Raw genomic sequence first — 13,805 nt, forward strand, 5'->3', positions numbered from 1 at the left:
TTAAAGCTGATGTCGGTTTACTTTCTCTTGTATTGAACATGTAGAATAATGAACACAAAGAAAATCAGAAAAATGTGAGCATTTTGTTTTGACAGGAGTGTGTTTTACTTTAATAGTTTTACAAAAGACAAAATTGGCAATCTGTTTTTAAAGGGACCTGCATGTGAAAAATGCACTTGGAATTTTTTTTAAATGTGTGGAGATAGTTGTCACTCAGTGTTTTTTTTTTCCTACCAAATTGCTAGATACCTAGATGAGTTTATTTCTTTCCAACATAATCTTGACTTCCCTAATTACCATTTGTTTTAAGCATAATGGCATATACATGTGGTGCCATTATGTACTTAAGAACTTAAGAGGCTAAGGCAAGGGAATAATGAGTTCAAGGCCATCCTGAAGTACTTAGTGATACCCTGTCTCAAAACATGAAAAAAAAAAAAATTTACCACTTCTACATCAAGAAGTAAGTCAATGCTTACAGGATCCACAATATAACACACACAGTAGGGGTTTGTTGTTGTTTTTAGATTTATTTTCATTTATTTGAGACAGAGAAAAAGGAAGAGAGAGAGAATGGGTGCACCAGGGCCTCTAGCCACTGCAAACAAACTCCACATGCATGCGCCACCATGTGCATCTGGCTTACATGGGACATGGAGAATTGAACCTTGATCCTTAGGCTTCTTAGGCATGTGCCTTAACCACTAAGCCATCTCTCCAGCCTGTACACAGTAGTTTGGTTCTTGTATTGTCATATAAATCAAAGATTCTATTCATAAAGAACAATGTTAGATAAGCTACAAAGGGCAAGTCCACATTTTTATAAAGGGGATATTTTAAATGTTGGGTTACATCAGCTATTGTGATTGAGTTTAAATATCCCTGCAGGGTCAGGAACAAACCAGCTTTCCCATAAGTCATTGTGAACACTGGGGAAATCCCATGGTTTATGTCTTCCATTCCAGTGGAGTAATTTAGCTTCTTGCAGAAAGTGTTCAGAGTATCTGGCATCTGGATTCCAGCCTTCAGTGTGTACCAAGGAAAATAATAGGCTTGTCAGAGAAAGTTCTTAGGATACAAGTTCATGGCAAAATTTTCAATTAGCAGTACTTGTGCTTCAGAAAAACCTTACTGAATGTGATATTACCAGTATGCAAAGCAAGTTCATGGGAAAATGTAAATGTTATATAATGAAGCTATCTTAATATTGCCTTTGCTTAGAATGTTTTTGTAATACTTCCAGATCATATAAATGCATTTTGGGGGGGGGAGGGGATGAATTTGAGGTAGGGTCTTACTCTAGCCCAAGCTGATGTGGAACTCACTCTGTAGTCCCAGGCTGGCCTTGAACTCTCACAGCAATCCTCCTACCTCTACCTCCCAAGTGCTGGGATTAAAGGCATGTGCCACCATACCCAGCTCCTTTTTACTTTAAAGAGAAAGGTTGTAACACTTTGCAGGATGGTAAGAATTAGAGCTAATTATTCACCTCAGTACCAGAAGCTAGCTCAGTTTTTGCCAATGTAATTAGTACCAGATAAATTTAAATTCATGCTCATTGTCTCCCAATTCCTAAATAGTCCCAACGCATATAAAAAAAATAACTCCTTTGACAACACATTACTTGTTTGAAATCTAAAACATTTCTGTATGTATTATAAATAGGTGTGACCCAGTGATTGTGGACACAGGGTGTGACTATGCATTGGGATGAATATGATGTGTCTTCTGTGTAGGGCTCTCTCCTAAGCAGTTTGCATGTATTCTGTAATATATTCCATACAGAACCATCAGAAGCTATTAGCTTCAATGTACAAATGAGGTAAGGAAAACATGAAGTTGAGTCACTTAAGATCATGTAAAATAGCGTAGCTGGAATTTCAACCCATCCTTTAGGACTAGGGGTATAGCAAGGTAGAATAGTGTGTGCTTAGCATGCATGAGGCCCCTAGTTCAGTTCTCAGTATCACAGAACAAAAGTTATTCACAATTATGAGCAACTGCTTTTTAAGACACATTTGGGATCTGTGGGATATAGCTGAGTGGCAGAGGCCTACCTAGCACACACACTGGGTTTAGTCCCCTGTACTAAGAATATCCGATGCTAAGGCATCATGCCACTTCATTGCATTTTCTCCACAGGCTATTACAAGAGAGCAATAAAGGCATGTAGAAAGATCTAGATAGAATTCTCAGTAGTGGTTTATTGAGTGCCTACTTTATGCTAAATATTAGTCTGTTAAGCTTTTCATAAATTTCTATAAATGCATCCCTCAGACCACTAAGGATACATAAGCCACATCTGCAGTTTGAGGCAGGTTAAGGAGCCTTGACTGGGGTCATGCCAAGGGTTTGAGTGGAGAAGCCAGGCGCATGCACTGTATTTCTAGAATACTTACCCAGGTGCCTTATGTGCCAGAGAGGGTTGATTGTGGAATACTTCCCATGAAACACAATCAGCATTGGGGAGGTAGCCACCCCTCCTCCCAGGGAGCTACTGTAGAGGTTTTCCCTAAGACATGGGGTAGAAAAGCAACATTTGACCTGAAGCCTCCCACGCCCACCCCATAAACAAAGTAGACTTCAGTACAATCCTTTCACGAAAATAAATAAGGGTTGAGGAGATGGTTCAGCGGTTAAAGGCCCTTGCTGGAAGCCTGTCGGCCTGGGTTCAATTCCCAATACCCTCAGAAAGCCAGATATATAAAGTGGTACGTGTGTGGTGTTCATTTGCAACAGCAAGAGGCCTTGGCACACCTCTTTTCCCCTCAAATAAAAATATTTAAAACAAAAGTTCCCTTGCCAATCCTTAAAAACATGATACAGCTGGACATGGTGGTGCACACCTTTAATCCCAGCACACGGGAGGCAGAGGTAGAAGGATTGCCATGAGTTCAAGGCCATCTGAGACTCCATAGTGAATTCCAGGTCAGCCTGGGCTAGAGTGAGACCCTACCTCAAAACAAGAAAACCATGATACAATGACTTTCACAAAAACACTTCCCAATTTTATTAATGTAAGCATTTTGGGAGCAAGGTCTCTAGCTCAGGCTGACCTGGAACTCACTATATAGCCCAGGCTGCCCTCAAACAGCCATTCTACCTCAGCCTCCTGAGTTCTGTGATAAAGGGCATGAGTCACTCCAACCCCAAGATCATTTTATTTTTTTATTTGAGAGAGAATGGGCTCACCAAGGTCTCTAGCCACTACAAACAAACTAGATGCGTGTGCCTCCGTGTGCATCCAGCCTTACATGGGTACTGGGGAGTCAAACCTAGGTCTTTGGCTTTGCCAGCAAGTGCCTTAACCCTAAGCAATTTCTCCAGCCCCTAATTTATTTTAAGTTGGGTGTGTGTGTGTTTGAGATGGGGTCTCATGTAGCTCAGGATAGCCTCCAATTCTATACGTAGCCAAGGATGACCTTGAACTGATTTTACAGCCTCCACCTCCCAAATGCTGGGATTACAGGCCTGAAATACAATGCCCAGATCTAACTTTTGCTTTTGAAAATTGTCAAGCTTAGACAAAATTGTAGACCATGGCCATGCATATATATTCCCTAGAGCCACATTCTCCCATGTACATTGCCGAGATTTAGTGTCAATATTTTGTCACGTTAACTTGGGCTTTTTTATGGTAGATATAAAGATCACATTCATGTCCTATAATATTTATTCACAAGTTCAAAGATGGTATTATTAAAATATGCAGCTGAAGCTGGGTGTGTTAGCGCACACCTTTAACCCAGCACTTAGGAGCTAAGGCTTGGAGGACTGCTGTGAGTTCAAGGCCAGACTGGGACTACAGAGTGAATTCCAGGTCAGCCTGGACTAGAGTGAGACCCTACCTTGAAAAAAAAAATTATATATATATGGCTAAAAATGCAGGGGATGCAATGACATGATAATAGTATCTTCATTATTTTGGGCTCTATATTAAAATTTTGATAATGAAAACTTAATTTTTTTAAGGCATGTGCCACCACGCCCGGCTCTCTTCTGTTTTACAATAGTTTTATTTACTTATTTTGTTTTCTTTAAATTTTTTGTGTATTTATTTGACAGAGAAAGACAGAGGGAGGGAGAGAGGGGGAGAGAATGGGCATGCCAGGGCCTCCAGCCACTGCAAACTCCAGATGTGTGCACCCCCTTGTGCATTTGGCTAACGTGGGTCCTGAGGAATTGAACCAGGGTCCTTTGGCTTTGCAGGCAAGTGCCTTAACCGCTAAGCCATCCCTCCCTTGGTTTTTCAAGGTAGGGCCTCACTCTAGCCCAAGCTGACCTGGAATTCACTATGGAGTCTCGGGCTGGCCTCAAATATACAGTGATTCTCCTACCTCTGCCTCCCGAGTGCTGGGATTAAAGGTATGTGCCACCATGCATGGAAAGATTGTATTTTTAAAAATTTGTTTTCTAAGTACTCGGGAGGCAGAGGTAGGAGAATCGCTGTATATTTGAGGCCAGCCTGAGACTCCATAGTGAATTCCAGGTCAGCCTTGGCTAGAGCAAGAGGTGGGACCTCTGTGGCTTACTGGCCAGCCAGTCTAGCCTAATTGGTGAGCCAAAGAGAGAGCCTGTCTTGAAGAGGTGGACTGCACTCCTGAGAATAGTGTGTGCACACATAAGACCCCACATGACCACATGTGCATGCATACCACACACATACAAAAGCAATGCCATGCTGACTATAAATTAGCATTGAAACCAAATTATGGGGGTTGGGGAGATAGCAGTTAAAGGCTCTGTTTCAAAGCCTGCCAGCCCAGGTTTGATTTCCTAATACCCACGTAAAGACGTGCACAATGTGGTGTATGTGTTTGGAGTTCATTTGCAGCAGTAAGCAACCCTGGCACACCCATTGTTTCTCTCCCTTACCTCAAATAAATAAAAGAACAGAAAAAGAAATCTATAAAGAAATTTTATGCCAGTAAGTTAACAAGGGAAGAGAAAGGAAGGGAGTAGGGTACTTAATAGGTTGATATTGTATATATGTAAGTACAATGATTGAGATGGGGAGGTAATATGATGGAGAATGGAATTTCAAAGGGGAAAGTGTTGGGGGGAATTACCATGGGATTTTTTTTTTTTATAATCATGGAAAATGCTAATAAAAATTTTTTAAAAAGAAATTTTACTAAATGAAGGTTTTTCTAACTTCTTAGAGAAATGTATGAGGGGCTCTTTTTCCCACAGGATCTCCATTCTTCAGATTAATATCATTTGGGGAAAGATTTTCATCTATACTCCCCTTTTCTTTGTCCACCAAGGCTCTGTAAGAAAGTCTGAAAAAAAAAAAAAAAAAAAAAAAAAGAGAGTATGACCTCAGATTTTTCTAACGCTGAGCAATGCTTAGAAACCTAGCTGCCTCATTTGTTCTGAGCCTGGGACAATGGTGGCAGCAAGGCCAACACGGACGTACTCCACATTTTTTTGCATCCACTTCTCCAGCTGTTTGGTGATGCGCTGATGCTTCCATTCAGTCATGTTGGCGACAATGACACCAGGATTGAAAGAGCAGGTGCTGGGGCTGATGCCAAGGTCCTTGATGGTCTTCTTCCGGTAGTCCAGATAGCCCATGTATGTGGTCTACAAAAGAGTAGGGCAGGATCTTTTGTTTTAGAAATGGTCATGTTCCCAAAGCCGTTGTGTATCCCTCCTATGCCACACGGCAGCTTCCGACATTCCTTTGCCGCTTTCGTCTGGTTTTCCAACCTCTGGATGCTGGGTCCTCCAGTTCTGGGTCCCAGCACCTGCTCTTGTCTCTCCTAACTCGCTCAGCCTCATCCTGTATCTGGACCCTGCACTCCATCTGCCTGCACCCTGACCTCAGCCTTCCAACTCCAGCCACATGCGCCGGGTCGGTGGTGCCTGTGAGATGCCAAGACCGCTAGCGGCCAAAACAGACCCCAAGCCTGTCCCAAAGCCATTTCTGTGCAACCTGCCCACCTCAGTACAGTTTTGAGTTATTTGGGCCAAAAATCCCCAAGGCCATTATACCACCCGTGACTTCCTATTTATTTCTTGTTCAAATCCACTGGCAAATCCTGTCTGTCCATCCCAGTTTCAAAATACCTCCGGAAGGAAGCCCCAGGCCCTGCGTCCTCTGCTGCCTCCTGACCCAGGCTATAATTACCACTCATCGTTCCTGCTCACCTGTGTCCCTGTCACTCACCTCAAGGCTCTTCCAATGACTTACTCGTTCAGAATAAAATCCAGGACTAGGGGATAGCTCAGTGATACAGCACGTGCCAAGCATACATGAGGCCGTGGGTTTGGTTCCCAGAACCACAAACACAAAGACCAGAATCCCTAAAACAGCAGCACATTCGATTCCCTTCTGTTAGCCTTCAGCCTTAATTCACCCACACTAATCTTTACTCCAGCAGAGTACCAGATGCACCCTCATTTCAAACCCCTTGTACCTGCCTTGCTTGTTCCTGGAATGTTTCTTCCCCTAAAACAGCTCTGAGGAGCTTCCCTCAACAGCCCCATCTCATGGAGCCCTCCCTGGTCCCCCTATTTAAAATTCAATTCCAGGGCTTGGGGAGAAGGCTCAGTAGTTACAGGTAAATGCATGCAAAGCCAATGTTCAATTCCCAAGCTGGAAAGACATGTATTTGCAACAGCAAGAGGTCCTGATGTGCCCTCCCCGCAACACACACATGCAAATAAATTAACTTGAAAAAATTCAACCCCACCCAACTCTGGCACTCTGTCAAGTATTTTTCTTTCCTTACTATCTATCTCCTCTCAAGCGACTATAAGCTGCACAAAAGCTGGAAAGAAACCTAGTATTTACTGTTTCACCAGGATCTAAAACCAGGTTGGGCACATGGTAAGCCCTCAGTAAGCAGCTGAGTGAAGGAAGTATGAGATGGGACTGTCATAGTCTACCCCAGTGTGATGTGATGACAGGAATGGAATTACTTCCCAGGCACTGCTCCAAGAGCTTTACATACCGCATTAGCTGCACATAACAACTGTATATAGTCACTAACTTATTCTCACAATAATACACAGGAAATACTGTTGATACCTGTAATGGACACATGGTGGCAGGGCCAACTGTTTAAAATCATAACCTGTCCAAAGACAAAGTACCAAGTTACAGTACCAAGATGTTGATGAAGTTGGGGCTGGGCCCGGAGCCTATGCCTCGAATGTGCTGCATATAAAATGACTTGCTACAACTCTGATCAACAGCATTCAACTCCTAATAGTACCTTGTATTTCAAAGATACTGTTTTTAAATTCCAGCCTTACATATGTAGGTTCTAATTTCTTCATTTCTACTAAGGCAAAGAGGCCTTTAACCTTGAAAAAAAAAGTCATGTTTTCCTGTTCAGGAAGGAAGGACAAAAAAAAAAAAAAAAAAAAAGCAATAGTCAAAACTCTGCAAATAGAATCAGGCTCATCAAGTATTGACACGCAGCATGGAGTGAGATTAAGAGGGACTTAGAGGACCGTTAAGGCGCTTACCTGTGGAGCCTAAGGACCCACGTTTGATTCCCCAGGACCCAAGTAAACCAGGCACGTGGTGGGCCGTGTGTCTGGAGTTCACTTGCAGAGTCTAGAGGCCCTGGGACACCTATTCTCTCTCCCTCTTTCATTCTCTCTCTCTCTCTCTCTCTCTCACACACACATGTAAATAAATTTTTTTTTAAGGGACTTAGAGCCATCCATCGTTTTCTCCACACTAGATAATTCAACCTCCCGTTACTGCACTTCCGCGCACAGGACCACGACAGAGCAGACAGTAAGGGTGCAGAGTTTTGGATTAGGAACGTGGGATTTTGCAGGCTTATATTAACTGCCTGAGTTGGTGAGGAAAGGACCTTGGACGTGAATGGCAAGCCGGCTGCCTCACCTCCTGGCAGTTCCCACCGGCTGTCAGGGCTTTGCATGCATAGACTGGGCTCATTTTGAGTTTCTGGGAAGGAAGGAGAAGGTGCCAGAGGAGAAGGGCGAAGGTGAGATTTCCAGGGCCGTGTACACACCTGCAGCCCCACAAGCCTGTCGACGTCCTGAGCAGAGGGCAAATCGCAGTCATCCGAGAAGGCTGCAGCATGGCCCAAGGCCAAAGTGGTGCCATACAGCTCCTGGATATCACCTGAATTTGGAAGTGCAGTTAATATGGGCCACATTTTTAGGGCTGGATTGAGCCTCAGAACTCAAAGAATTCCTGACTTCGCTAGGGGAAAGAGCCTAGGGCCCCCTAATTTCCTGTACCATGACGATTTGCTTCATAAGACTAGTTTGTGCCAATTTAGAAATCCATCGGGTAAGTTCAGAGCAACACTGGTCAGGTCTGGGTTGCTGTGTGGGCACTGCGACAGTGCTTACCCTTTTTGCATGTGGAAGAGACAGAACACACTGACACACCCAAACTACATCCTCCTAAGAATGTCCTCCATGGGGGCTGGAGAGATTGCTCAGTGGTTAGAGGCATTTGCTTGCAAAGCCTGATGGCCTGGATCCAGTTCTCCCGTACCCACATAAAGCCAGATGCACAAAGTGGTGGGTGCATCTGCAGTTAGTGTGCAGCAGCAGGAGGCCCTGACACGCCCATTCTATCTCTTTCTCTTCCTCCTTGCAAATAAATAAACAATATTTTAAAAAACAAACAAAAAGAATGACATCAGTGACACTTTATTTCTAGACAGAGAGACTGCCAAGGAATTTACTGCAGACTTGACAACCAGAGAGTGGCCTACAAAAGTCAAGTGCATTGTCCAGGGAAGTATCAAACCCTGCTTTCAAAGTTGGCCTAGTTTTACAACAATGCTGTCGTGTGTGTGTGTGTGTGTGTGTGTGTGTGTGTGTGTTTAAAAAACTCAAAACACAAAACAAAACAAAGATAGAGTCTCCCACTAAACCCGCAGCTTGCTCCCCCCACCTTTTTTTTTTTTGGTTAGACTGGCTGACCAGTGAGCCCCAGCGGTGATGCACTTGTCTCTGCGTGTGCACAGGCATGTGTGGCTTTTCACATAGTGTGCCGAGGATGGAACTCTGGTTCCCGTGCTTGCACCGCAAGTGCTCTTACCTGCTGAGCCACCTCCCCAGTCCCTGAACTCCCTCTTCCAAAAGCGTCCAAATCAGTTAAGACAGTCATCAGTCCTACTTGACAGCTGAGCCCTTCCCAGGGTTCTTTCTCTCTTGGCAGTCAGTGAGAGTACCTTGCACAATGACATCATCGTCCAAATAGATGACTTTCTCATGTTGGTGAATAAGCAGGGGGAGATAAAATCGGACAAAGTTCAGCTGTGAAAACAAAGGAAACCATGGTGAGGGAAAGGCTCCGAGTCTTCTGGGAGGTGCTGGAGAGTCGGTTTTAACCGTGGTCTCAGTGGGGCCCCATGGCTGGAGGGAATATATCAGGCTATTGTGATGCTTCCCGCCAGGATCCTAGTGACTGATCTCTCTGGTTTCTGGAGCCGAGGCAAATGCTGGCACCTCCACAACTGTCCCAGATCCAAATCCACCCACCGAGGCCGGAGTCACGCCCCTTTCTGTAAACTGCTGCTATGGGATTGCCAACGCGCCCTCGTGAGTCTTCTAGGACACACACCGACTGCTTTCCTCTCGCTCCCATCATTTCCAGAACTCTCAGGGACACCAGGCTTGAAGAAGCACCCGGGTACACACAAAAGCACAGGAGTATCATCCCAGCAACAAGCTCAACCTCTTTTTTTCTCTTTTTTTTTTTTTTTTTTTTTTGAGGCAAGCCCAACAGACTGGCTTTTTTCTTTCTTTCTTTCTTTTTTAATGCAAGAGACAGATGGAGAAAGAGAGAGAGAACTGGTCGCACCAGGGCCTCCAACCACTGCAATCCAACTGCAGACGCACCTTGTGCGCATGTGCAACCTTGCACACTTGCGTCACCTTATGCGTCTGGTTTAGGAGAGAACAGGAGAGTCGAACACAGGCCCTTAGGCTTTGCAGGCAAGCTCCTTAATGGCTAAACCATCTCTTTAGCCCTCAACCTCTTTTTAGCTTCTTGAGTTGGAAGCGTGAGTTGGAAGGAATCTTAGCATTTCGTTAATAACATGCTTACTTGTCCTAATTCAGCAGGTATTCTGACAAATATCTGGAATTCGAGAAAGATCATAATGCAGTCAAAGGGCTCAGAATTCAGCAAATTTTCAAGGATGAATTAGTGTAATAAGCACAGCTACAGAGTCTGTGGATCTGCCATCAGAAACAGCACTCTTCAGGCAGGGAAGAGTCCCTTTGCAAGGAAATATTTAAGATTTCCAATGCAAGCAAAGACGTTGGTGTCTCCTGAAAATATGCTTGTGGGCAGCACTGTGACATGTAATCCAACACCCTGCCGGTGTCCTTAGCTTCTGGGAGGCTCCGAGTTAACTGTAACACAGCACATACAACAGCCTAGGGGCTGTGCATATTTTGTCCTGGCTTCACTACCTGGCCCACCCCCCAACACCCACCCACAGACATATTCATACATATAAGTGTAGCCGACATGTTTTCTGCCTCATTTCTTTTTAATGGCTTCATTATGTTGTACAGACTACCTTCGATCCATCCTGGGGCAGGAGGTTTCTTATAAATAGGCAGTTTCATGATGGCCTAGCACTTAGGAGGCCTTGAGTGTCTCCCCCACGTGCATCCCACGGTGAGAGCTGCACAGTGACAAGGACCCGGGACTGTTCCCAGCGCATGTGTGACTGACTCCTACTCACAGGCTGGAGTAACTCAGGCCTTGATGAGTCTGGTCGGATCTTCCCCTTGAGGACGATGGGGTTGAATTCCACAATTTTAAAGTTTATTTCTTTCAGTTTAGAATGCTCGATCCATTTTCTATAGAGATGACAGAAAGAAAAGAAAAAAAAAAAAAAAAACACCTCTGCTATACACTTCAGATCAGACCTCCTTTATCTACTGCCCAGGGCTAGTCTGCTAGTAAACTAACTGCATGTGAACTCCTGGGGGTTGGTCTACACAGCCCTCTTTCTGGATGCTTCCTCATCTGGTGCCTGGCTTCAAATCTTTCCCATTTTGGCTTCCCTCACTCACAAAGGAAATAAAGCAAGATGGTAACAACCAAAAATGCCTACATCCAAATATTCTCCAAGAACTCAGATACACTATAGAATGGGGCCTTCAGAGCCTTCCGCTTTGACTGAAGTCTTTCTAATTCTGATGGCTCCAAGGATGGCTTCAATTTACCTTTGTCTCTCTGAATCTTTTCAGTCTCTCTTCACTCCCTCTCAGATTAAGAAAGCAAAGAATAGGGCTGGAGAGATGGCTTAGCAGTTAAGCGCTTGCCTGTGAAGTCTAAGAACCCCGGTTCGAGGCTTGGTTCCCCAGGTCCCACGTTAGCCAGATGCACAAGGGGGCGCACGCGTCTGGAGTTCGTTTGCAGTGGCTGGAAGCCCTGGCGTGCCCATTCTCTCTCTCTCCTTCTATCTGCCTCTTTCTCTCTCTGTCACTCTCAAATAAATAAATAAATAAATAATATTTAAAAAAAGAAAGCAAAGAATACATTTTGCTTCCTGCAGTACTGGGGATTGAACTCAGATCCTTACATATTACTCTACCACTGTGCTTCACCTCCCCCCAGCCCTCTTTTAACTTTTATTGTCATTATTTTTAATTTTTTTTATTAATTTGCAATCAGAGAGAGAAACAGAATGAGAATGAAGCTGGCAGGGTCTCCAGATGCATGTACCACCTTGTACATCTGGCCCTATGGGGGTACTGGGGAACTGAACCCAGGCTGGAAGGCTTTCCAAGCAAGTTCCTTTAACTGCTGAGCCATCTCCCTAGTCCCAACTTTCTGTTTTGGGACAGGATTTCACTAAGTTGCCCAGGCTGGCCTTGATCTTCTGCTGTAGCCCAGGCAGACCTTTTAAAAATGTTTTGTTTTGTTTTTTAATTTGAGAGTGAGAAGCAGAGAGAGAAAGAAAATTGGTCAGGGCTTCTAGCCACCACAAACAAACTCCAGATGCATGTGCCACCTTGTGCATCTGACTTACATGCGTACTGGGGAATTGAACCTGTGTCCTTAGGCTTCACAGGCAAGTGCCTTAACCGCTGAGCCATCTCTCCAGCCCCCAGGCAGACTTTGACCCCCCAGTTTCAGCCTCAGGGAAGAACACATTTTTTTTGAAAGACTTTTCCGATAAGCTACATGACAGGGTTCTTTAACTCATTAAACAATTCACATCTGCAGAACATATGCCTGCACATGGGCCTTGCCCTACAGGCTCAATGAGGCTTTGTTGGCAATTTCTCAGCTAGACAACACACATGTGTCAGGTCATCAGGTGAACTCAGGACATTCTAAGGACAGCTACCAATCTTGAAAAGAAGGGAGCTCATTTAAAGCAAGGAAATGCTGCCAAGTGTGGTGGCACACACCTTTAATCTCAGCACTTGGGAGGCAGAGGAAGGAGGATTGTCATGAGTCTGAGGCAAGCCTGACACTACATAATGAATTCCAGGTTAGCCTGGGCTATAGGGACACCCTACTTCGGAAAACAGAAAAAGAAAGGAAGGAAGGAAGAAAATGCAAATTAAAAAACAACTGGGGCTCGAGAGATGGTTTAGCATTTAAAGTGTTTGCCTAGGAAAACTAATAAACCAGGTTTGATTCCCCAGTGCCCACATAAGCCAGATGCACGTGGTGGACATGCATCAAGAGTTCGTTTGCAGTGGCTACAGGCCCTGGTGCACCCATATTCATATTTTCCCCCCACCCCCCGGTCGCCTCTCTCTTTCCCCACCCCCTTTCTCCTTGCAAATTAATAAATAAATACATTTTTTTAAAAAACAGGGCTGGTTGGGCTGGAGAGATGGCTTAGCGGTTAAGCGCTTGCCTGTGAAGCCTAAGGACCCTGGTTCGAGGCTCGATTCCCCAGGACCCACGTTAGCCGCATGCACAAGGGGGCTCGTCTGCAGTGGCTGGAAGCCCTGGCGCGCCCATTCTCTCTCCCTCTCTCTCTGCCTCTTTCTATGTCTGTCGCTCTCAAATAAATAAATAAAAATAAACCAAAAAAAATTATTAAAAAAAAAAAAAAACCAGGGCCGGGGAGATGGCTCAGTAGCTAAAGACACTTGCTTGCAAAGTCAGCCACCCTGGGGTCGATTCCCCCAGCGCTCATGTAAAGTTAGATGCACAAAGTGGTGCATGAGCCTGGAGTTCGTTTGCAGGAGGCCCTGGAGCACCCACTCTCTCCCTCTGGCCCCCGCCCCTCACAAACAGCAAGAGCAGACTCAAGGCGCGAATCACCGTATTCGGGACAGCGTGCTGCGCAGCCCCACCACGTAGAAGAGGACGTTGGCGTCCGTGTTGCTGTAGACGCTGTTAATGGCGGCCATGGCGGCGCCCACCCGCCCCGCGGCCGCGCAGATCACCACCGGGATCTCCTCGTCCGCGTCCTCCGCCGGCTCCGCACCGTCCTCTGCAAACATCCAAACCAGTGACGAGGCGCGTGAAGTTTGGTGGGAGGGGAGCTTAACTCCTCTTCCGCAGTCCTGGGGGAGGCTGCACCGGTTAGGTTGTGGGACCCACCGACCTGCCCAGCCCGTTTCACCCGGGGGAAGACGGGTGATGCCCCACGAAACTAGCAAACATGGGGCTTCATGAAGACATGGCTTAGGGGTCAAGGCGCTTGCCTTCATCAGCCTAAAGGACACAGGTTCGATTCACCAGCACCCGAGTAAGACAGCCACACACAGTGACACAAGAGTATCTGGAGTTCGTTTGCAGTGGCCAGAGGCCCTGACATGTCCATCCTGTCTCTCTCTCTCTCTCTCTCTCTCTCTCCCTCTTCCTCTCC

The 13,805-nt window shown here is 45.4% G+C and overlaps 1 protein-coding gene across 1 annotated transcript in view; it reads right to left on the minus strand.

Annotated features, from left to right (window-relative positions):
• Positions 1–793: 793 nt before the first annotated feature.
• The window catches only part of Glt8d2 (glycosyltransferase 8 domain containing 2), a 29,283-nt gene continuing 16,271 nt past the window's right edge, over positions 794–13,805 (minus strand). Inside the window, exons 4-10 of the mRNA XM_045151661.1 lie at positions 13,256–13,427; positions 10,704–10,821; positions 9,177–9,261; positions 7,998–8,110; positions 5,420–5,586; positions 2,400–2,512; positions 794–1,023 (exon numbers count right to left, since the gene is read on the minus strand). Coding sequence (XP_045007596.1) covers positions 854–1,023; positions 2,400–2,512; positions 5,420–5,586; positions 7,998–8,110; positions 9,177–9,261; positions 10,704–10,821; positions 13,256–13,427 — 938 coding nt within the window. The 3' untranslated portion in view covers positions 794–853. The remainder of the gene's footprint in view (positions 1,024–2,399; positions 2,513–5,419; positions 5,587–7,997; positions 8,111–9,176; positions 9,262–10,703; positions 10,822–13,255; positions 13,428–13,805) is intronic.

Source organism: Jaculus jaculus, chromosome 6 (assembly GCF_020740685.1).
Source record: "Jaculus jaculus isolate mJacJac1 chromosome 6, mJacJac1.mat.Y.cur, whole genome shotgun sequence".
In the NCBI taxonomy this organism is placed as follows: Eukaryota; Metazoa; Chordata; class Mammalia; order Rodentia; family Dipodidae; genus Jaculus; species Jaculus jaculus.